The sequence below is a fragment of the Salmo salar genome, chromosome ssa01, assembly GCF_905237065.1.
Source record: "Salmo salar chromosome ssa01, Ssal_v3.1, whole genome shotgun sequence".
Taxonomy (NCBI): Eukaryota; Metazoa; Chordata; class Actinopteri; order Salmoniformes; family Salmonidae; genus Salmo; species Salmo salar.
The window spans coordinates 79060681-79086350 of record NC_059442.1 but is presented as its reverse complement, the minus strand read 5'-3'; the positions used below and the strand labels follow the sequence as shown (position 1 = coordinate 79086350).

The 25670-nt window shown below is 40.3% G+C and overlaps 1 protein-coding gene across 3 annotated transcripts in view; it reads left to right on the top strand.

The window, feature by feature from the left end:
• Positions 1–25670, top strand: part of LOC106612630 (leucine-rich repeat-containing protein 1) — a 69236-nt gene that overhangs the window by 7089 nt on the left and 36477 nt on the right. The window contains exons 1-3 of one of the 3 annotated variants that reach the window (XM_045723078.1): positions 11881–12315; positions 21158–21275; positions 25033–25111. In XM_045723078.1, coding sequence (XP_045579034.1) covers positions 21242–21275; positions 25033–25111 — 113 coding nt within the window. In that variant the 5' untranslated portion in view covers positions 11881–12315; positions 21158–21241. Of the gene's footprint in view, positions 1–11880; positions 12316–21157; positions 21276–25032; positions 25112–25670 lie in introns of those variants that run through there. The other 2 variants (XM_014213976.2, XM_014213985.2) reach the window with 2 other exon arrangements.

The window sequence follows — 25670 nt, the reverse complement described above, 5'->3', positions numbered from 1 at the left end:
TCCACAATCACCCGACCTCACCCCAGTTGAGATGGTTTGGGATGAGTTGGACTGCAGAGTGAAGGAAAATCAGCCAACAAGTGCTCACCATATGTGGGAACTCCTTCAAGACTGTTGGAAAAGCCTTCTAGGTGAAGCTGGTTGAGAGAATGCAAAGCTGTCATCAAGGCAAAGGGTGGCTACTTTGAAGAATCTCAAATATATAAAATACATTTTGTTTTGTTCAACACTTTCTTTTGGTTACTACATGATTCCATACGTGTTATTTCATAGTTTTCTTCATTATTATTCTACAATGTAGAAAATAGTAAAATAAAGAAAAACCCTTGAATGAGTAGGTGTCCAAACTTTTTATTGGTACTGTATATCTGCCTTCATTTCCCAAAAATGTAGACCATTAGCTTTCATTTGACACCTAATTTGATATGCGACTATGAACTTCACATGTTGGTGCTCATGGGTCCTTTTTACATGGAAATGACCCAAGGTAAAACATTAGGGAACATTGAGAAAACATGCATTTTCATCCCATTCATCATTCTCTAAGCTTTCATCTAATATCTTTGTGTGAGAGTAGGAGAAGAGGGGAGCTCCCTTGCTTTGCATGCCATGCTGTAAGAAAGACCACAACCATAGTTGATGGTGCTCCTTGGCATGTAACTAATACTATCTAGGCTAGCTGAGTGAGCGCAAGATGAGTCAAACAGAATAAATCCCCCAGATCACTGTTGTACTGTAATGTGCTCTGCTCAATGTGTGGTCCCATCACATTTGCTATCAAGGTGGTGATGTAACACTTGCCTTAACACAAGACAGGCCTATAGTATTTACATTTGGTCATTTCCATGTAATAGGACCCATGAGCAACAATGTGAAGTTTATAGGAGCATATCAAATTTGGTGTCGAATGAAAGCTAGGAGTCTATATTTTGGGGAAATTAAGGCATAGATATTTTTCAACCATGTTCCATCCCAGAAATGTGTAAAAAGCAAATGCTTTGATTTCTGGTCACTCAGATGGGGAAAGGGGTCTTATAAAAAAAAGTATACTAGAAAAAGTCTTATTAGAAATACACCAACACAATAATGTTGTAGTAACGGCCCGTGACAATTAATATCAACATTTTATATTTCGTTTTTCAGAAAGTATTTGCCTTCTGTAAGTTTAAGAAATATTGCCTAATGTCTTGTCATTTTGTTACCAAAACCCGACATATATCTTTAACATATTTTCAGGAAGGATTATGAGAGTTCACATAAGTACCAAGTAAAGGTAGACCTACAAATGTAGTTATAGTTAACACTATTAAAGCTGATCTACCCCCTAAAAAAAAAAATGTTAGTGTTTTTACTGATAACTATTTTGTTTATGAATTATTAATTTATTAAAGCACTTCACTCTGTTACCAAACCGGTAACAGTGACCACAATTGAATTGCAGTCACTGGGGAAATCCACAACGGGGAAATCATTGTATTCACAAAACAAAGTCAGGGTAGGGCAAATAACTTTTTGGTCCACCAGCCACTGTGGCAGGTAGATTAAAAATAAAAAAATTATAATAATCTACCAGCAAAAACAAGGTTTTAGATTTTTTATATATATATATATATATATATAAAACAACTACAATATAACATTTACATAAGTATTCAGACCCTTTACTCAGTACTTTGAAGCACCTTTGGCAGTGATTACAGCCTCGAGTGTTGTATAACGCTTTAAGCTTGGCACACCTGTATGATGCTACAAGCGTGGCACACCTTTTATTTGGGAGTTTCTCCCATTTTTCTCTGCAGATCCTCTCAAGCTTTGTTAGGTTGGATGAGGAGTGTTGCTGCACAGCTATTTTCAGGTCTCTCCAGAGATGTTCAAATCTGGGCTCTGGCTGGGCCACTCAAGGACATTCAGAGACTTGTCCCGAAGCCACTCCTGCGTTGTCTTGGCTGTGTGCTTAGGGTTGTTGTCCTGTTGGAAGGTGAACCTTCGCCCCAGTCTGAGGTCCTGAACGCTCTGGAGCAGGTTTTCATCAAGGATCTCTCTGTACTTTGCTCCGTTCATCTTTTCCTCAACCCTGACTAGTCTTCCAGTCCCTGCCGCTGAAAAACATCCCCACAGCATGATGCTGCCACCACCATGCTTCACAGTAGGGATGGTGCCAGGTTTCCTCCAGAAGCGACGCTTGGCATTCAGGCTAATGAGTTCAATCTTTGTTTCATCAGACCAGAGAATCTTGTTTCTAATGGTCTGAGAGACTTTGGGTGACTTTTGGCAAACTCCAAGTGGGCTGTCATGTGCCTTTTACTGAGGAGTGGCTTCCGTCTGGCCACTCTACCATAAATGCCTGATTGGTGGATTGCTGCAGAGATTGTTGCTCTTTTGGAAGGTTCTCCCATCTCCACAGAGGAGCTCTGTCAGAGTGACCATCAGGTTCTTGGTCACCTCTTGGTCAGGGAGGTCACCTCTTGGTCCTTCTCCCCCGATTGCTCAGTTTGGCTGGGCTGCCAGCTCTAAGTAGAGTCTTGGTGGTTCCAAACTTATTCCATTTAAGAATGATGGAGGCTGCAGTGTTCTTGGGGACCTTCCAGTGCAGCAGACCATTTTTGCTACCCTTTCCCAGATCAGTTGAATTTACCACAGGTGGACTCCAATCAAGTTGTAGAAACATCTCAAGGATGATCAATGGAAACAGGATGCACCTGCACTCAATTTCAAGTCTCATAGCAAAGGGTCTGAATACTTATATCAATACGTTTTTTTTTGTTTTTAATAGATTTGCAAAAAATTGGCTTTCACTTTCATTATGGGGTATTGTGTGTAGATTGTATTTTTTTTCAATGTAATCCATTTTAAAATGCGTAACGTAACAAAATGTGGAAAAAGTCAAGGGGTCGGAATACTTTCCGAATGCACTGGATACCACCTTCACTTATTTGCTTAACCAGAAACCAATTAACCAAATTGTCTATACAGACAGAGATTCAGTGAAACAAAATCACATTAATTGATTATCAAACAAGTCGGTGAAGTCACATGCTTTTGGTCAGGAGTAGGCCTAGGCTACTAGGCGACTGCGAGTGTAGAGCAAAATAATCCATTAGTTAATCTACATAACATGGCAAAATGTTCTAATAAATGAGCATACTAGACAAGATGATCATGGGCAGCACTCACTTCAATTTAGGTAACATTTTCCCAGCCTAATTGTAGCCTAACCAATATCCAAATGGAGATTCAGGGAAAACAAAAATCTGACATTTATTGATTTATCAAGACAAGTCCCCATGCTTGTCTCACAGCATGATGGTGCTGTCCCAATCAAAATGGTGCTGCATTTATAATCTAGTTGATCACACGCGGGTAGGCTATTGCTTCAAATTTATTACAAGGAGTGGATGACTTTGGGAGTTTCAGTAAGCAACAATTTGATACATGCCTTGAATTGCATTTGCCTACTTTATTTCAGTCATTCAGGGTTATTTATTTCCATATAAATTATTTTATGCATCCATCCAGTTGTGGTTAAGAAAACAGTGCATGCTTAGTGGTGGGTAGGGCTGTTGTGGTGACCGTATTACCGACACACCGGTGGTCACGTGTCATGAAGGCAGTCAAATTCCACATGACCGTTTAGTCACAGTAATTAGGCTTCTCCAAGCTCTGATGCTACTGCTGGTCATTAGTAGCCTACCAAACTTGCTGACTGCCTGGTAGTCAGCACTCTATTCTCCCTCTCACTCTGACATCAATGCAAAGGTATTCAAAATCTAATCAAACACTTCATGAGAGCCCCTGAGCTCATGTTGCGCAACATTTCTATAGGCTATGCAATTGCGGGAGAATAGAGTTTTGATGTCCTCTTTAAGAGAATCCCATTTTTCTATAGGCTAGGCCTACGATATTTATTTATTAACTTTCCTAATATTAAGCACATAAGTTATACTCCTGTTGTAAATATAAGCAACCTGGCTGGCATGAAAATAAACCACAGAGAAAAGCATCCACCATTCGCTATTTAAGTGCATAGGTGACCTATTATTTTTCCCGCTGCCCCTGTTTCGATACAGGTGCATATGTTATTTAGTATATGTAAAGACAAGATTAAATCAAGAATAGCCTGATGGGTGACAATATTAGCCTATCACTTGTGAATTATATATTATCACTTGTGAATGATGCCCAGCATAAGAAACAATGGATTTTTTGTTGTTGTTGCAACTTCTTTGAATCATAGTCGTCTAGCTCATATGTTTTAATACGGTTTGTATCACAACTAAAGTGGCCAAAGAACTTCTTAATTAAGCACATTATTCTGCTTTACAAGGGGTGTAGAGCTTAACTGGCATACATAAACAGCGAGTGAGTTTCAAGTTTTGGGAAGATCATTTTCACCATAAAAATGCACCTTTTTTATAATAAAAGCATTACATGCATAATTGCTTTTGTGGTCACTTGTGATAATGGTGTTTTCCCGCTAATGGAACATTTGCCTACTACCATGTGCACATTGCTGTGCTTGTAATGTGAAGAAATAGCCTAATAGTTTTATAAAAAAACTTCAAGCTAGGGATGCACGATATATCGGTGAACATATCGGAATCGGACTATATTAGCTAAAAATGCCAACATCGGTATCGGCCCGATGTCTAGTTTAACGCAAATGTTAAAAACCAATGTCAAAGCTGCCATGCATACCTATTTAAGGACAACAAAGTCAAGGTATTGGAGTGGCCATCACAGAGCCCTGACCTCAATCCTATGGAAAATTTGTGGGCAGAACTGAAAAAGCATGTGTGAGCAAGGAGGCCTACAAACCTGACTCCGTTACACCAGCTCTGTCAGGAGGAATGGGCCAAAATTCACCCAACTTATTGTGGGAAGCTTGTGGAAGGCTACCCGACACGTTTGACCCAAGTTGAACAATTTAAAGGAAAAGCTACCAAATACTAATTGAGTATATGTAAACTTCTGACCCTCTGGGAATGTGATTTTTAATACATTGATTTTTAATACATTGATTTTTAATACATTAATACATTGTAAGGCTGCATGATACGACTAATGACGATTTGAAAAAAGTCGCTTGAAAAGGGATGGGCTCTGATTTTTGTTTTTTTGCACAGGCTGTACACACTCCAATAGTCTCTCATTCACAATTTGACAAGGACTTGATCATGCCTCAAATGTCACCGCGGCATCCCCTTTGTGGCCGTAATGCACCCTAAAAGAATCCATGCCTTTTGCGGCACGGAGTGCTGCGTTGTGCCCTTCTCCCTATGTGTGCTGTGCAATCTGAAGCGTCTCACTTGCATTGCTCTTTTTTATTTTTACCTTTATTTAACTAGGCAAGTCAGTTAAGAACAAATTCTTATTTTCAATGACGGCCTAGGAACAGTGGGGCAGAACGACAGATTTTTACCTTATCAGCTCGGGGATTCGATCTTGCAACCTTTTGGTTACTAGTCCAACGCTCTAACCACTAGGCTACCTCCCACACGGCTCTCCGCCATGTGATCGGGTCTTTCTCACTGGCTACAAGTTAAGACAGACGCATAGGGGACAACTGCGCGCATCCTTATCCAATTCCGAGGTGCATATTGAAGATATTTCTTCGTCAGCCAACAAGATGAGTAGGCCTAACGAACAGCAAAAGCACTAGCCTATGTCAATCACCCACAGTACAAAAGTCGACCTATTCTGTGCAAGAAATAAATATTCCAAACATAGTCTGGGACAGCTGTGGGATGCGATAGATCCCAAATGAATACAAATCTTTTTTATGCAAAGTGGCGGTCGCAACAGATCAGAACATTTAGCTTAACCTCTTACATCTAGACGTTCCGCTAGCAGAACACCTGCTCCAATATCCAATGATAGGCGTGGCGCGAATTACAAATTCCTCAAAAATACAAAAACTTCAATTTTTCAAAAATATGACTATTTCACAGCATTTTAAAGACAAGACTCTCCTTTATCTAACCACACTGTCCGATTTCAAAAAGGCTTTACAGCGAAAGCAAAACATTAGATTATGTCAGCAGAGTACCAAGCCAGAAATAATCAGACACCCATTTTTCAAGCTAGCATATAATGTCACAAAAACCCAGAAGACAGCTAAATGCAGCACTAACCTTTGATGATCTTCATCAGATGACACACCTAGGACATTATGTTATACAATACATGCATGTTTTGTTCAATCAAGTTCATATTTATATCAAAAACCAGCTTTTTACATTAGCATGTGACGTTCAGAACTAGCATACCCCCGCAAACTTCCGGGGAATTTGCTAACAATTTACTATATTACTCACGATAAACGTTCACAAAAAGCATAACAATTCTTTTAAGAATTATAGATACAGAACTCCTCTATGCACTCAATATGTCCGATTTTAAAATAGCTTTTTGGTGAAAGCACATTTTGCAATATTCTAAGTACATAGCCCAGCCATCACGGGCTAGCTATTTAGACACCCGGCAAGTTTAGCACTCACCAATATCAGATTTACTATTATAAAAGTTTGATTACCTTTTGTTGTCTTCGTCAGAATGCACTCCCAGGACTGCTACTTCAATAACAAATGTTGGTTTGGTCCAAAATAATCCATCGTTATATCCGAATAGCGGCATTTTGTTCGTGCGTCCCAGACACTATCCGAAATGGTAAATCAGGGTTGCGCGCATGGCGCAATTCGTGACAATATTCCATTACCGTACTTCGAAGCATGTCAACCGCTGTTTAAAATCCATTTTTATGCCATTTTTCTCGTAAAAAAGCGATAATATTCCGACCGGGAATGTCCATTTAGCTAAACAGAGGAAAGAAAACAAAGCTTTCGGTCGACGCGGGCACGAGCCTGAGTCTCACAGTACTGTAACCAGCCACTACCCAAACGCGCTACTTTTTTTCAGCCAGAGCCTGCAAAGCCACGATTCAGCATTTTGCCGCCTTCTGAGAGCCTATGGCAGCCGTAGGAAGTGTCACGGGACAGCTAAGATCCTCACTCTTCAATAAACAGAGACAAGAAGAACGACACCTTGTCAGACAGGCCACTTCCTGCATGAAATCTTCTCAGGTTTTTGCCTGCCATATGAGTTCTGTTATACTCAGACACCATTCAAACAGTTTTAGAAACTTTAGGGTGTTTTCTATCCAAAGCCAATAATTATATGCATATTCTAGTTACTGGGCAGGAGTAGTAACCAGATTAAATCGTACCTTTTTTTATCCAGCCGTGAAAATACTGCCCCCTAGCCATAACAGGTTAAAGTAGTGATGCACCGATATTACATTTTTGGCCGATACCAATATCCAATATTTTCCTTGCCAAAAAAAAAGATGATACAGATATCTGATATTTAAAATTTTAACAGCCTTTTAACCTCTCTGGGCTAGGTGGGACGCTAGCCTGGATCTCCTCCCATGTGTAGGATCCTTTACCCTCCAAGATGTTTTCCCAAGTCCAGTACTCCTTATAGTCCACAAAATTCATTTTTTTGCTCCTTACCCTGTTGCTTGGTCCGTTGGTGGTGGGAGGTTCTGTCACGGTCGTCGTAGTAATTGGACCAAGGCGCAGCGGGTTGAGTGCTCATCTTAACTTTTATTGTGAACACTTAAGCATTCTAGTACAGTTAACACACACACATGGACGCAGCGGTCTAAGGCACTGCATCTCAGTGCAAGAAGCGTCACTACAGTCCCTGGTTCGAATCTAGGCTCTATCACATCCGGCCGTGATTGGGAGTCCCATAGGGCGGCGCACAATTGGCCCAGCGTCGTCCAGGTCATTGTAAATAAGAATTGGTTCTTAACTGACTTGCCTAGTTAAATACAGGTTACACACACACACCCCCAAAAAATATTTTGTTGCTATTTACATATGTCCCCATTACCAGTAAAACAATCAAAAACTATTTATTTCACTTACTTTCTGTGCTCTTTCCTTCTTCATTTCTATCTCAACCAGGATTTCTATGGAATGCCGTTTGGGTCTTTGCGTGTCAAATAAGCTTGTTGACCAATCAGGGTCTGAATATGACTGCACGTCACATAATAATTTAAAGCACTCATTAATATTTTTATGTAGTTATTACACAATCACTCGTATTTCATATGTCACAACGATTCATCGATACGTATGCTATGATTCTGGTAAAGTTGTCTCGCACACCTACCTTGCTGGTCATAAAAAAAAGCTAGCTAGCTCATGGATGCTAACAATGTTCTTCCCCAAAAACAAAGCAAAACGACAATCTGTTTCAGTAGCTATAGTTAGCTAGCTAACTATATAGCTAGGTGTCATCTAAAATAACCCTAATTTATAAGACAGTTCTTATTTGATTAATGGTGGTCAGACCCATCTATGTGAAGCTAGCCACAATAGTGACATAATTATGGTCGAACAGTTCTATTTTTGTTTAATCAGACCAGAGGACATTTCTCCAAAAAGTACGATATTTGTCCCCATGTGCAGGTGCAAACCGTAGTCTGGCTTTTTTATGGCGGTTTTGGAACAGTGGCTTCTTCCTTGCTGAGCGGCCTTTCAGGTTATGTCGATATAGGACTTGTTTTACTGTGGCCATAGATACTTTTGTACCTGTTTCCTCCAGCATCTTCACAAGGTCCTTTGCTGCTGTTCTGGGATTCATTTGCACTTTTCGCACCAATGTACGTTCATCTCTGGGAGACGGTACGCATCTCCTTCCTGAGCGGTATGATGGCTGCGTGGTTCCATGGTGTTTATACTTGCATACTATTGTTTGTACAAATGAACGTGGTACCTTCAGGCATTTTCTCCCAAGGTCTTGGCTGATGTCTTTTGATTTTCCCATGATGTCAAGCAAAGAGGCACTGAGTTTGAAGGTAGGCCTTGAAATACTTCCACATGTACACCTCCAATTGACTCAAATGATGTCAATTATCCTATCAGAAGCTTCTAAAGCCATAAAATCATTTTCTGGAATTTTCCAAACTGTTTAAAAGGCACAGTCAACTTAGTGAATGTAAACTTCTGACCCACTGGAATTGTGATACAGTGAAATAATCTGTCTGTAAACAACAGTTGGAAAAATGACTTGTCATGCACAAAGTAGATGTCCTCAACGACTTGCCAAAACTATAGTTTGTTAACAAGAAATGTGTTGAGTAGTTGAAAAACGAGTTTTAATGACTCCAACCTAAGTGTATGTAAACTTCTGACTTCAACTGTAGAAGTACCTATTTCTTTGTTAACCACTCACCACAGAATAGCCGCATGTGCACACTCTCAAATTGTTTGGAAGATATTTATATTTTATTCAGCTTTGTTCAATTGTTTTCTTAATAATATAAAATAATGTCACTGAATTATAAGCAAATCTTGTCTGATAAATGAACTAGTGTAGCCCATAGCCGTTTGGCATAACCACATCAGGACCTAACATAAGGACAACTCAGAGTATTCTATTCTTCTTAAATAGTCTACATCTTCTTTATATCATGCTTCTTTAGACCTGTCTAAAATAAATAATGGATTTATGAAGGTGTATGATGGATTTACTATACTTTTTTAAAATGGCTTGTAGGCTATGTGTGGAAGCCAAGAGATGCTAAATGTTTTTATGTTAATTAACAGTAAATTACTGTGTGACCGACCAGTTATTTGCTTGACAATCACCGGCTGACAATTTCGTGACCGCCACAGCCCTAGTGGTAGGCTACGCGAACAGATGGGTGAAGTGACATGCCTTGCAAAGTTTAGAACCTGTTGGAGGATGGTTAACGGGCTCTGCCTAGCAACCATCAACAGTTTAAGAGCTTAGTGCGTGCCAATGTCGCGCCGGCATTACGGCTACGTTTCATACTAAGCCGTAGGCAGAACTTTACCGAAATGATTACTCGGTTGTTTGGCGTAAATACAAACTTTTGCATTGATACTGTCAATACCTTTCAGATATAAAGAAAATGCAGAAAAAAGTTGGTTGTGTAATAAAGTCTGCGGAAAAACGTCTTAGTATGAAAGGGACAATATTGTTATGGGTCAACGTGATTGTTTCTTTGTTCTGTTGTACTCTAGGCCTAGCATCACACCTGAAGTTTATTGCCATTGTCTTATGTTAAGTAAGATGGTAACTTAGCCTAATATACAAACGACAGTCCGAGTCAAAACCGTACCCCTTTCTCCAATATGCAAGTTTTAAAGATCTAGGCTAGGGTGCTAGACCACACCTAAACGTCTTCATCTATGTAATAATTTCCCCCTTTTAACAACTGAGCCAGCAGAGATGTTGTACAAGGTAACCATGTCAAATGGCTTGGAATGTTTGACATTCCCCTTTACCCCTAGCCATGTTGGTTAGTGTGACCTCTTGGGGTCCCTCATTTAGAGACCAAGTCAGTACCAGTAGTTTGTGAGGTTAATTAATTTGGCAGCTGTTTGAACATGTCGTCCTTGAGAATCTGTGACTTCAACTGGTCTTAATTATGCTTGTACAGTTGTTTAGAAAAGCTTTGTTAGGCCACAGGAAAATGCCTAGGTTAAGCTAAATGTAGGCTAGTTTTGGTTGTTTTTGTTTCGTTTTCAAGCTAATACCTTTGGGTAATGTTATGTGCAAGGTAGAAGGTAGACACTAAACTTCACTGTTATAGCCTAAATCATGAAATGGGCTATCAGTGATGATCAAAAAGCCTAACTCACAGACCAAACTAGCATATCACGCTTACCATGCTGTGCATGTGTCTATTAGCTTTGTTCTATTTTGTTGCCATTTTCTCTTTTTAAACAGTAGCTCTTCTTTTTGTAAAGAAACTGGTACAGAGACAAATTAGAAGTTTAGTTTGTCGGAGTCATTAGGCTATCCCTCAGTCTGACTTAACCAAATTAGATTCCAAATATTGACTTAGGAGTGGAGAACGGTTTAAGTATAACCTACTTGTTAGTTTCGGTGTGGAGGGTGGTTTAGAGGGCTGCGGGTCCAGACCGAGATCATTGCAGCGCGGTTGATATTTTTCATGCTGCGGGGGGAGCTTGCGGTCACGCAGACAACTTTGGGATGATATACATTTTTTGTGTCCCGCAGATTATTTGGAAATGATTGTTTCTGCTTTGTATATGTTAGCCTACCTACTGTATTAAAATGTTTGTTGCTTTGTTCACACACTCATATTTTGCTGCTTCAAGTGAGGTAGCGTTCCTCTCTTCTCCTAGTTGGACGTGCAAGATCAAGTGTGCCTACAGTAAACGTTAGAACGTTTAAACGTAATTGGGATCCTTAACATAACTACCACTAACAGGTCCCAAACATCATATAACAAATAACACAACAATGCTGTAATAATAGTAAGAGGAGGAAAAAATGACATTTTAGCTACTTTATTAACCGGCTTGAAGCAGCGCAGCAGCTTAAATGCGAATGAAGATGTGAGCAGGGAGGGGGAGAGATGGCAGCGAACTTGACTTGCGCTGGTACACTAAATTATTGCTAGTTATTTATCTGATTATGTAGTACCTGTCTTGACTGCATCAAATTGAGAGAAGCTAGTGTTAGGTAGACTAATTGAGACTACATAACTGTGTGCTTTCTCCCCTTCCCGAACCCTACAGACAAAAACAACATTTTAAACATTTTAGTCATTTAGCAGACGCTCTTATCCAGAGCGACTTACAGTAGTGAATGCATACATTTCAAACATTTTTTCTCGGTACTGGTCCCCCGTGGGAATCGAACCCACAACCCTGGCGTTGCAAACACCATGCTCTACCAACTGAACCACACGGGACCTAACAACCACTCCATTCAAATGATTAAGTAGCTGCCTACCTGTTGGCTTTTGGTGTCCTTCTCATTTAACTTTTAGTTCTGTCATTTTAATTCCATCTTTCTTTAATTAGCCTAGATATCTCCTAATAACCACATGGAGGCTCTATGCCTGAAGCCAAGTGCTGGTTTGACTCGTGATTGGACGATAACAACAAGCTACATGCACCACTCTCGTGAAACTCAAGAGCAGCAGCAGCATAAATTCTAACATTTTCTCCCTCTGCTGGATGTGCAATGTAAACCATCTGCATTGTAAATTTGGCAGTTTAAACATGAAGAAAAACTATTAATTTGTCACATCCCTGCTGTCGAGGTTAGGCTTGGGCGGTATACCGTATACCAGGGTATTTGGAAATAGCCACGGGATAGTTTTTCAATACCGTTTAAACTATCGCGTTCTTCATTTTCACCTGTAACATTATTTTACATTATGAAGCTTACCTTAGTTCTCCAGAACAGTTAAGCCAGTCAAGTGTTTGTTTGTAAATAGTACAATGGAGAAAGCGGGAGCAGGTGAGTTCAGCTGTGTATTTACATTGAAAGTCAACAGTGTCTTTTTGCAGTGATCAGGGATGTGCAACTATAGTTTTCCTTCACAGGAAGTACATTAGTGCAACACAGTCGGCAGAAAATAGCTTCATTTTCAACAGTAAATAAGCTCACAATGAAAAAGCAAGGTATTTTTTTGTTGTTGCAAAGAACGATGCATGGCAATTATATTTCTAATGTTTATCATAAAAATAATGTAACCAGCTACTTTTCTTAATGTTTTGCTTAAAGTCAATCTTGCATGTTACTAGGCTGGCTACACTGAGAAAAGTAGCTACACCAGTCAGAGTGCTGTCTTTTGATAGAATGCCCATTTGTGAATTCTCATTTGAGTGGAGAAGTGCAACTGAAGCACAAAATGAGTTTGATGCTGAGATTAAATTAAAATAAGAAGCATTTTAGATCTGCGTTTAAAAAAACGCAACACGATATTTCTTAAGCATGAAAAACGAATAATTCTGCTTTAGGGCAACCCTTAACTAGCAAGTTAAACTTATCTAAGTAAGTGGCTGAATTAATAAGCTCACGTGGCATCATATTGTGAGCTTTTTGACATGTTTGAGAAGTCAATGCCCGTTGGATGAGTAATCTGTACAGCTGCCACTGCAGCTTGATTCCCTTGCATTTTTGCTCCTCTCAGTTCTAGGCCCGTCTGCTGCTCCTCTATCTTCGGAGAGCAGGCAGGCCCGTTGCCCATAGCGACTCCGACTCCACGCAGACCGTGTGTATATAGTACTGTTCTTCCTTCAGACAAGCATGCGTCAAACTTTGTTCATTTGCACAATGTTTCTCGTTCACATTCGCTTGTAAATGTCCAAACTCACCCCAAAATGACATTTGGTAGTGACTACCTACAGTGCCTTCGGAAAGAATTGGCACCTTGACTTTTTCCACATTGTTACGTTACAGCCTTATTCTAAAACACATTTTCCTCAGCAATCTACACACAATACCCCATAATGACAAAGCGAAACCAGGGTTTTAGATTTTTTTTTTTCAACTGTATAAAAAAAAAAAAAAAAACGTCGCTTTTTCAGGACCCTGTCTTTTCAAAGATAATTCGTAAAAATCCAAATAACTTCACAGATCTTCATTGTAAAGGGTTTAAACACTGCTTCCCATGCTTGTTCAATGAACCATGAACAATAAACATGCACCTGTGGAACGGTCGTTAAGACACTAACAGCTTAAGACGGTAGGCAATTAAGGTCACAGTTATTACAACTTAGGACACTAAAGAGGCCTTTCTACTGACTCTGAAAAACACCAAAAGAAAGATGCCCAGGGTCTCTGCTCATCTGTGTGAACATGCCTTAGGCATGCAGCAAGGAGTCATGAGGACGGCAGATGTGGCCAGGGCAATAAATTGCAATGTCCGTACTGTGAGTCACCTAAGACAGCGCTACAGGGAGACAGGACGGACAGCTGATCGTCCTCGCAGTGGCAGACCACGTGTAACAACACCTGCACAGGATCGGTACATCCGAACATCACAGCTGCGGGACAGGTACAGGATGGCAACAACAACTGCCCGAGTTACACCAGGAACGCACAATCCCTCCATCAGTGCTCAGACTGTCCGCAATAGGCTGAGAGAGGCTGGACTGAGGGCTTGTAGGCCTGTTGTCTGGTGAGTACCTGCCTTACATCACCGGCAACAACGTATGCACAAACCCACCGTCGCTGGACCAGACGGGACTGGCAAAGTGCTCTTTACTGATGAGTTGCGGTTTTGTCTCACTAGGGGTGATTGTCGGATTCGCGTTCATTGTCGAAGGAATGTGCATTACACTGAGGCCTGTACTCTGGAGCGGGATAGATTTGGAGGTGGAGGGTCCGTCATGGTCTGGGGCGGTGTGTCCCAGCATCATCGGACTGAGTTTGTCATTGCAGGCAATCTCAACGCTGTGCGTTACAGGGTAGACGTCCTTCTCCCTCATGTGGTACCCTTCTTGCAGGCTCTTCCTGACATGACCCTCCAGCATGACAATGCCACCAGCCATACTGCTCGTTCTGTGCGTGATTTCCTGCAAGACAGGAATGTCAGTGTTCTGCCATGGCCACTGAAGAGCCCAGATCTCAATCCCATTGAGCACGTCTGGGACCTGTTGGATCGGAGGGTGAGGGCTAAGGCCATTCCCCCCAGAAATGTCAGGGAACTTGCAGTTGCTTTGGTGGAAGAGTGGGGTAACATCTCACAGCGAGAACTGGCAAATCTGGTGCAGTCCATGAGGAGGAGATGCACCGCAGTACTTAATGCAGCTGGTGGCCACACCAGATACTGACTGTTATTTCGATTTTGACCCCCCCCTTTGTTCAGGGACTTATTATTCAATTTCTGTTAGTCACATGTCTGTGGAACTTGTTCAGTTAAGATTCAACCACTGAGGCATTATGTTCATACAAATATTTACACATGTTAAGTTTTCTGAAAATAAACACAGTTGACAGTTAGAGGACGTTTCTTTTTTGTCTGAGTTTATATACCTTATTTACGTAAGTATTCAGACCCTTTGCTATGCGACTCAATTGAGCTCAGGTTCATCCTGTTTCCATTGATCATCCTTGAGATGTTTCTACAACTTGATTGGAGACCACCTGTGGTAAATTCAATTGATTGGTCATGATTTGGAAAGGCACACACCTGTCTATATACGGTCCCACAGTTGACGGTGCATGCCAGAGCAAAAACCAAGCCATGAGGTTGAAGGAATTGTCCGTAGAGCACCGAGACAGGGTTGTGTTGAGGCACAGATCTGGGGAACGGTACCAAAAAATGTCTGCAGCATTGAAGGTCCCCAAGAACAGTGGCCTCAATCATTCTTAATTGGATGAAGTTTGGAACCACCAAGACTCTAGCTAGAGCTGGCCACCCAGCCAAACTGAGCAATAGGAGGAGAAGGGCCTTGGTCAGGGAGGTGACCAAGAACCCAATGGTCACTCTGACAGAGCTCCAGAGTTCCTCTGTGGAGATGGGAGAACCTTCCAGAATGACAACCATCTCTACAGCACTCCACCAATCAGGCCTTCACGGTAGTGGCCAGACAGAAGCCACTCCTCAGTAAAAGGCACATGGCAATCAGTTTGGAGTTTGCCGAAAGGCTCCTAAAGGACTCTGACCATGAGAAACAAAATTACCTGGTCTGATGAAAGAGTTTGAAGTCTATGGTATGAATGCCAAGCGTCACGTCTGGAGGAAACCTGGCACCATCCCTACGGGGAAGAATGGTGGTGGCCCTCCTCAAGCTGATTCCACCTCTGCCCTCAAGGAACTTCACTGGACTTCATGCAAACTGGAAACCATATATCCTGTGGCTGGACTTATTTTAGCTGGGGACTTTAACAAAGCTTATTTGAGGAAAAGGCTACCTAAATTCTGTCACCTTATTGACTGTAGTACCCGCCTGGAAAAACACTGTGTTGACCATTATTATTCCAACTTCCGGGATGCATACAAGGCCCTCCCCCACCCTCCTTTTTGCAAATCTGACCATGACTCCATTTTGCTCCTCCCTTCCTATAGGCAGAAACTCAAACAGGATGTACCCGTGCAAAGGACTATTCAACGCTGGTCTGACCAATCGGAATCCACGCTTCAAGATTGTTTTGATCACGCGGGCTGGGATATGTTCCGGGTAGCTTCAGAGAATAATATCGATGTGTATATACAGAGACCGTTACTGAGTTTATCAAGAAGTGTATAGAAGATGTTGTACCCACTGTGACTATTGCAACCTACCGTAACCAGAAACCGTGGATACAGTTGAAGTCAGAAGTTTACGTGCACCTTAGCCAAAGACATTTAACTCAGTTTTTCACAACTCCTGACATTTAATCCTAGTAAAAATTCCTTGTTAGGTCAGTTAGGATTGCTACTTTATTTTAACCTGTTGAGGACAGACGTTCCGCTAGCGGAACCCCGTTCCGCCTGAGGAACCCCTAGCCAATGGCATCGCACGGCGCAAAATACAAAACCAACTAAAAGTCCACAATTCAATTTTCTCAAACAATCAACAATTTTACACCATTTTAAAGATAAGACTCTCGTTAATCTAACCGCATTGTCCGATTTCAAAAAGGCTTTACAGCGAAAGCAAAACATTAGATTATGTTAGGAGAGTACATAGACACAAATAATCACACAGCCATTTTCCAAGCAAGCATATATGTCACAAACCCAAACCACAGCTAAATGCAGCACTAACCTTTGATCTTCATCAGATGACACTCCTAGGACATTATGTTATACAATACATGCATGTTTTGTTCAATCAAGTTCATATTTATATCAAAAACCAGCTTTTTACATTAGCATGTGATGTTCAGAAATAGCATACCCACTGAAAACTTCCGGTGAATTTACTAAATTACTCATGATAAACGTTCACAAAATGCATAACAATTATTTTAAGAATTATAGATACAGAACTCCTTTATGCAATCGCGGTGTCAGATTTTAAAATAGCTTTTCGGCGAAAGCACATTTTGCAATATTCTGAGTACATAGCTCGGCCATCACGGCTAGCTATTTTGACACCCACCAAGTTTGGGACAACCTAAACTCAGAATTACTATTAGAAAAATTGGATTACCTTTGCTGTTCTTCATCAGAATGCACTCCCAGGACTTCTACTTCAACAACAACATGTTGTTTTGGTTCCAAATAATCCATAGTTATATTCAAATAGCTCTGTTTTGTTCGTGCGTTCAGGTCACTATCCGTCCAGTGTCACTGTCCCCAGGCTGACCACTTACAAATTCTCCTGCTGTTCTTCGCCCAGAGACAGCAGACACCCCATTCCACTTTCTGGCGGCTTTAGAGAGCCAATGGAAGCCTTAGAAAATGTCACGTTACAGCACAGATGCTGTATTTTTGATAGAGATGCAACAGAAGGACAACAAATTGTCAGACAGGGCACTTCCTGAATGGAATCTTCTCAGGTTTTGGCCTGCCATATGAGTTATGTTATACTCACCGACACCATTCAAACAGTTTTAGAAACTTTAGAGTGTTTTCTATCCAAATCTACTAATTATATGCATATTCTAGTTTCTGGATAGGAGTAGTAACCAGATTAAATCGGGTACATTTTGTATCCTAGGAAAATAAGAATTTGTTCTTAACTGACTTGCCTAGTTAAAGGTAAAATAAAAATGCTTGTTGTAGCAAGTACGCGCGAGATCAGGTGCATGTGGTCTCAATTAAATAGAGTAGGCATGGGGCGGATAAGCACGGCGCAGTTCTTTCCAAGAAAATAATAACTTCCTAAATATGATTAGGCTATAGTTTACTACATTGCCTATAAGTAAATATGAATCACCCATATTTGTCTGCAAAACGTAGCTCAAGAGAAAGTGCTAGTGTCCGCTGTCTGTCCAACTCTGCTCTCTTTCTATTGGCTGATATAGACTATACCGATAACTTAATATAATGGGCCACGTGAGAATCGCAGGTCATTTAATATTTCTTCAGTTATTTGTGTGCATTTTGATGTTGCCTATAGGGTGCGAAATAGCTGGCACCATGGCTGGCAAGTGAGTTGTCACATTCGCCTAAAATATGCGGGACTGGGGGGAAGCGGTCGGACAGAAAGCCAGCAGGAGCGGGCGGGTACGGTATGAAAAGCTGCGGTTGTGGGCGGCAGCGGGATGAAGAAATCTGTCCTGCGCAGACCTCTTGATGGGTTTCTTGTTTTGGGTGTGCTCTGGGGGTGAATAACGGTAACAGTAAGAGCAGGTTAGGCTAGCTGACATTGTATTCTGGAGCAGCTGATTGACCTGTCTTGTCGGGACATTTGAATAGGCCTAGTCTATAATGAACACAATAGAGGCTTGTGTGCTCCTCTGTCTGGCCAAAGGATCATTGAAACCATGAGTTTCAGGCCAGGACAAACATTCTATGAAACCAGTGTAGGTTTTATCCACACATCAGATAGGCTAGGCCAAGGTTGTATTGTCCGGGTGTGTGTGTCTGTGCCTCCTTCCCAAGAATACCAGTTTACAGTTCAGTTATCATTAGGCTAGGTTTGTTGTTGACATAGCAGAATGTGTTATTGTGAACAAAGAACTCAACCACAATGTAATATTTTTCAGGTAACCGCACAAACACAGTTAACAAGAAAGGCACGTAGGCCTATTAGCTTGCCTATTTCATTCTCTAGTTTACATTTTAGCATGTCATTGTCACCTCTATTTGATTATTATTATGAGTAGGCCAAATCACAGCCTGGCTACCATTCAAACATAATATGCAGTTGGTGTTGAAGCTGTAGGCCTAGAAAGTCCCAGTATTGATCTACTTTCCTTCACGCGAAGATGGACAGGCCTTTGTCATAAAGACAGCCTGCAATAGTTATGAAAGTTATATCAATGGTAAAGGATGATCAAAACATTGATGGATTTGAATGACTCCTTATTACCTTTTGAGTTCATAGCACCTAAGAATCACTAGGCTAAATAGCCTAACACACAGGCTAACTCGATTTACCGGTAAAAGGTCTAGGCTCCATTTTCATTTAAATGAATGTAAAATATGGAAGCCTAGATTGAGTGTGCTCTTGAAAATGCAAATTGGAGTCCAGTTCACCATCATCACTGATTGCATTTTGTTTGCAATCAAAGTAAGCTACTTGTCATTAAAATAGGCCTACTTCAATAGAGATTTTTTTTTATACCTGTTATGCTTTAGATTATTATTCATATTCAATTAAAGTGGAGGGCTATTCCCTCACGACTTCTGTTAGTCTCACTATAGGTCTCTACTCCTAGGGTCAATGTGCAGGACATTGGCTGCATTTACACAGGCAGCCCAATTCTGATCTTTTTCCACTAATTGGTCTTTTGACCAATCACAGCTCTTTTTCCCATACTTGTGCAAAATCTCACAATTGGGCTGCCTCTGTAAACACAGCCTAATTCAGATCTTTTGCCAATTATTTGCATATCTGATACCCATTCAATTTATACCACCTTTACACAAGCAGCCAAATTCTGATAATTTTTTCACTAATTGGTATTTTATACAATCAAATCAATAAATAATCAGAGGCCTCACCAGTGTGAATCTGCAACTCTGATATGGTTAATGTAAAACTGAGTGTGGACAGTCCAAAAAAAAAAAAAAAAAAGATTAGGCCTAGATATAGAAATAAAATCTGATTTGAGTTTTTAGGGTGGCTGTGTCAACACAACCATAGTGTTCTTGAAAATGCAGTATGTTTTTGAAACAGGTCTTTTGGGGTTAATGTTAATATTTATGAAACAGCGATGGTGTCAGGATAAGGCAGCATCCAAGTAGGTCATCATCCAGATAAAAGAATAGGCTAGTTGATTACATCAGAGAACTGGGTAGGAACTGAACAATATTTGCCAGACCACTGAATACCACTCTTAGGCCTAATTGCTAAACTTTTTGCTGGTTAAAACTTATTTAGTGAGTTGATTGTGGTCAAGTATGGTCTTTCAGTTAGCCTGTTATTACATATGTTTAACAGTAGCTAGGTGTCCATCCAGTTGGCGACAGATTTTAATGCAAATAATGTAAAAACTATGCGCATTTACCCACCAGAAATTTTTCAATCGAACTGACTTGTTGTAGACAAGTCTATGTATGAGGACGTAGTGCACATAGAAATAACTTTTGCAGTTAAATTCCCATATACTGAATAATAAAAAATAAAAAATAAAAAGTTAAATGGGTTTCCATCACATTTTCAACTCTACTCTGTTTTTATAGCAAATGTGCCCACTTTGGTCTTGGCATGTGCACTGAAAAAAAAATAGCTTACAGATAGCCTACATGATGAGGTTGTTACGGATAAGAGCGAGATTCTTTTTGTTGGTTAAACGGCAGCCAAGCATCGATCATTATGTCACCAGAACAAAACCCTCAATATTTATTGGAAAGGAGCATCAAGCTCATCACCGTGCGCTTTCACCACCCTGTGAATTTGATCTTAACTTATTGCATTTTTGTAGCCTTAAACTGCATGCTTTCCCAAGACGTAGTGGGATAACAACAAACAAATGATCTATCAACATTTAAAAAATTGTACTGACATTTCCTCTTTCCATCAACCCAGTTGTGACTTTTAAATTTTTTTTTCATGCGTCAGGTAATTCATCCACATGAAATGGTTGGATGGAAACCTGGTTAGTCACTCAACATTTTAAAGTGTCAATCAGCAGTTGAAACAATAACAAAGCATTTCCCTGCCCCCGTTTTGGTAAAAAGTTGAGGGATGGGGCTGGAGAAATGTAACCACTCTCAAATTAAAAGACAGAGGTATGGACGCAAGGACTGACCATCCATGATATCAAATTATAGTTTTAACCATATTTTGAGGTTATATAGTGTATGTTTAAATGTTCTTTGTTTACAAACATTTGAGTTAAACAAGCTTATATTTTGCATTCTGATTGACTGTTCTTGTCTACTTGTTGTGTTTTAGGTTTTGTGTGCACCCTAGGAATAATAGCTGCTGCTTCGGCAAAAGCTAATGGCAGTACGAATAAACCAATAAAAAGACGACAGTTATATTTTTCAAGAATCAAGTGGTACATCATTAATTGTATAATCTCAAAAATGGATGTACAGTAGCAACTGCAGATTGCCCCTTTTTTAATTGGGTTCATAGGTTTCTGGAAAGTGTTTTGTTTTATCAATGTTACTGTTCCATCACATTTTCAGGATGGGACAAACGGTAGGCAATTGAAAACCATATTTTATCTCATTTGTTCACACTGAATGCTTTACTATGTCCATGTCAACTATACAGCTAGTCTAATATGTGTGTGTCTTTTTCAGCCATTTTTTCAGCTGCTAAAGCTACGAAAGCTGGGCCTGAGTGACAACGAGATCCAAAGACTTCCTCCAGAAATAGCAAACTTCATGCAGCTGGTAGAACTTGATGTCTCTCGTAATGGTGAGAAGAGAGAACCACTGGTCTAAACACTGTTGGAAGGATCTTCAACCCCACCAAATAAACTCACATTGATTCAACCACTGGTGCTATGAATGAATAAATATTTTAAAACTGCTGATATTTTGATAACAATCAATCAATCAATCAAATGTATTTATAAAGCCCTTTTTACATCAGCAGATGTCACAAAATGCTATACAGAAACCCAGCCTAAAACCACAAACAGCAAGCAATGCGGATGTAGAAGCACGGTGGTTAGGAAAAACTCCGTAGAAAGGCAGGAACCTAGGAAGAAACCTAGACCTTGGTTATAAGATGTTATTACTATGATAGGCCTATATGTGAGAAAATGCAGCGAGTAATGCTAGACAAGCAATAGAAGTAGCTCAAACCACCAGTCATGCTCAGCACTATCCATCCTCTCACTTTCACTGTACACATCAAACATTTTCTCAGAGCCATAATGGTGCGGTTTCTCTCATAACATCTGAACTAAAAGGGTTAACATTCCTCAAAGAAAGCTGCCATCACAGAGCTTCCCAGCAGGACCAAATCCAGAATGCTTCCCAGCAGGACCAAATCACATGCAACACTCCATGTTTGGCGCAACAACCATGATAATTTAGTGGCGATTCAAATTATTTTAAATAGACAGTTCTCCTTTATGTATGTTTTATGTCTATCTGTTTACATTGTCTGGATCAGTAGCTTTAAGCGTAATGTCTAGTTGGATGGACTTTCTGAACTATTTTGAAATCTTGATTGAGGGACGTCATAGTTAATGGTTTTATAGTTTGGTCAAGAAAGCTTAGGCCTGGCTAACAAAACTTGTCTTCATTTTATGTCCAATGTTTATTTATATTGTTTCTCTATACCAGTGGTTCCCAAACTTTTTATAGTTCCGTACGCCTTCGAACATTCAAGCTCCAGCTGCGTACCCCCTCTAGCACCAGGGTCAGCGCACTCTCAAATGTTTTTTGCCATTATTGTAAGCCTGCCACACACACACTATATAATACATTTATTAAACATAAGAATGAGTGAGTTTTTGTCACAACCTGGCTCGTGGGAAGTGACAAAGAGCTCTTATAGGACCAGGGCACAAATAATAATACTAATCAATAATTTTGCTCTTTATTTAACCATCTTGCATATAAAACCATATTTGTTCTTCAAATTATTGTGAATAACTCACCACAGGTTAATGAGAAGGGTGTGCTTGAAAGGATGCTCATAACTGCAATGTTGGGTTGTATTGGAGAGAGTCTCAGTCTTAAATAATTTCCACACACAGTTTTCATGCTAGTGAGGGCCAAGAATCCTCTCTCACATAGGTACGTGGTTACCAAAGGGCATCAGTGTCTGAATAGCGCTATTTGCCAAGGCAGCATACTCTGAGTGCAGCTCAATCCAGAAATCTGGCAGTGGCTTCTGATTTTAAATTCAATTTTCACAGAACCGCTTGTTGCAATATCGATGAGGCTCTCTTGTTCAGATATCGGTAAGTGGACTGGAGGCAGGGCATGAAAGGGATAACGAATCCAGTTGTTTGTGTCATCCGTTTCGGGCTGTATCACATTTGACATTGTCCGTAAGCTTGAGTTCATTTGCACACCAAAAAAATCATACAGTGATGGAAAACCTGTGTGTTGTCCTTGTTAACCTCTCTGGGGTATGTGGGACGATGGCGTCTTATTATATCCCATTTTAAAGATACACTTCTCGTTAATCCAACCACACTGTCCAATTTCAAAAAGGCTTTACGGCGAAAGCATAACATTAGATTATGTTAGGACAGCGCCTAGACAAGAAAAACCACACAGACATTTTACAAGCAAGGAGAGGCATCACAAAAACCAGAAATACAGCTAAAATTAATCACTAACCTTTGATCTTCATCAGATGGCACTCATAGGACTTCATGTTACACAATACATGTATGTTTTGCTCGATAAAGTTCATATTTATATCCAAAAACCCCATTTTACATTGGCGTGTAATGTTCAGAAATGTTTTGCCTCCCAAAACTTCCGGTGAATGAGCACATCAATTTACAGAAATACTCATCATAAACGTTGATAAAATATACAACTGTTATTCAAAGAATTATAGATACACTTCTCCTTAATACAACCGCTGTGTCAGATTTCAAAAAAGCTTTACGGCGAAAGCAAACTTTGCAATAATCTGAGTACAGCACTCAGACACCAAAAGAAGCCATACAGATACCTGTCATTTTGGAGTCAACAGAAGTCACAAATAACATTATAAATATTCACTTACCTTTGATGATCTTCATTGGAATGCACTCTCAGGAATCCCAGTTCCAGAATAAATGTTTGTTTTGTTCGGTAAAGTTCATCTTTATGTCCAAATACCTCCATTTTGTTCGCGCGTTCAGTGGAGTAATCCAAATGCACTGTGCTCGCGCAGTTAGTTCAGACAAAGTCAAAAAAGTTATATTACAGTTCGTAGAAACATGTCAAACGATGTATAGAATAAATCTTTAGAATGTTTCTTCCATAATATTACAACTGGACGATTCCTTTGTCTTCAGAAATGAAAAGGAACACACCTAACTCTCACGGGAGCGCGCGAGATTGAGCTCATGTCATTTTCTCAGTCATTTGACTCCATATGGTCTTATTCTCTCCCCATTCACAGTAGAAGCATGAAACAACGTTCTAAAGACTGTTGACATCTAGTGGAAGCCTTAGGAAGTGCAAAATGACCCCATTGACACTGTGTATTAGATAGGCAATCACTTGAAAAACTACAAACCTCAGATTTCCACACTTCCTGGTTGGATTTTTTTCTCAGGTTTTTGCCTGCCATATGAGTTCTGTTACACTCACAGACATCATTCAAACCGTTTTAGACTTGAGAGTTTTTATTTTATTTTTATCCAAATCTACTACTAATATGCATATCCTACCTTCTGGGCCTGAGTAGCAGGCAGTTTACTACGGGCACGCTTTTCATCCGGATGTCAAAATACTGCCCCCTACCCCGATGAAGTTAATGCAGAGAGAGAAGAGCTCCAACTTCTCAATCATAGCCTCAATTCTGTCCCGCACATTGAATATAGTTGTGGAGAGTCCCTGTAATCCTAGATTCATATCATTCAGGTGAGAAAAAACATCACCCAGATGCCAGTTGTGTGAGAAACTCGTCATCACGCAAGTGGTCAGACAAGTGAAAATTATAGTCAGTACAGAGAACTTTAAACTGGTCTCTATACAAAAAGACATGTCAATACTTTGCCCCTTGATAACCAGCGCACTTTTGTATGTTGTAAAAGCATTACTTGGTCATCTGTCAGGCATTCCCTTGGCAGCAAGAGCTTCTCGGTGGATGCTGCGGTGTACCCAAGTAGCGTTGGGAGCAACTGCTTGCACGCTTGTTACCACTCCACTATTTCTCCCTGTCATGGCTTTTGCGCCAGTACAGACACCAACATGAGCAGCAGCTACGTTTGGCTACATACGGACCGTCAGTGGAATTCCTGCAAGAGAGTAACGGTTGTGATTGGATGATAATTATTTGACTATGCTACCTGTATTTCACATTGTGATGTTATTTCGCTGAACACTAGATGTTTCACTGCCAAAAAAAATTAAACCGGGGTTACTCGGGCGATTATAAAAAAATATTTAAAAAACTTGCCCAAATGCATAGCCCCGTTGGAAAATATAAATGGACAGTGTGTGTTGATCAAGATGTATCTAACGTGTATTTCTTTTCATCCCTCATATAGACATCATGGAAATTCCAGAGAGCATTTCTAACTGTAAAGCTCTCCAAGTAGCAGACTTTAGTGGAAACCCATTAACAAGGTAACTGAACTTTGAATTTATGTCGCCATAAATGTTTAGCAAATGGGAGTGAACAAAACAAACATAACGTAGCAACACAGTATTGTAGCAGCACTGTAGTAAGTTATATCTAGGAACTTTGCATGACAACTAGAGAAGGAGTCGTTCAAACACAAGCAGAACACAAGCTATATTGAGAGGAAAATTTAGTAATTTTTATAAAGGTATTTTCAGATAGGATTTCTTTTTTGTTCGAACTGCTGATGGACCTGTTTTAGTGACAATTTCATTGATGACATTGAGGAACTACAGTATTAGATCTGCTGTATTTAACAGGTAATTTATGCTAATTAATATTATATGGGCCAGTTTTCCTGTCAGCTGTCTCATGGTGAGGTCTGTATAGTTTGTACCCTAGTGGAGGCAGTCACAATGCTATATGGTTCAGTTTGGGACTGGCCATGCCCTGGGATGTGCAATTTGCCTACCTTGTAAACAGCCTAGATCTCTCAAACTCAACTCTGGACCCCAAAGCCAGTTCCACTGCATTTTTACATAGTTCCCCTGTAATCAGGGACTC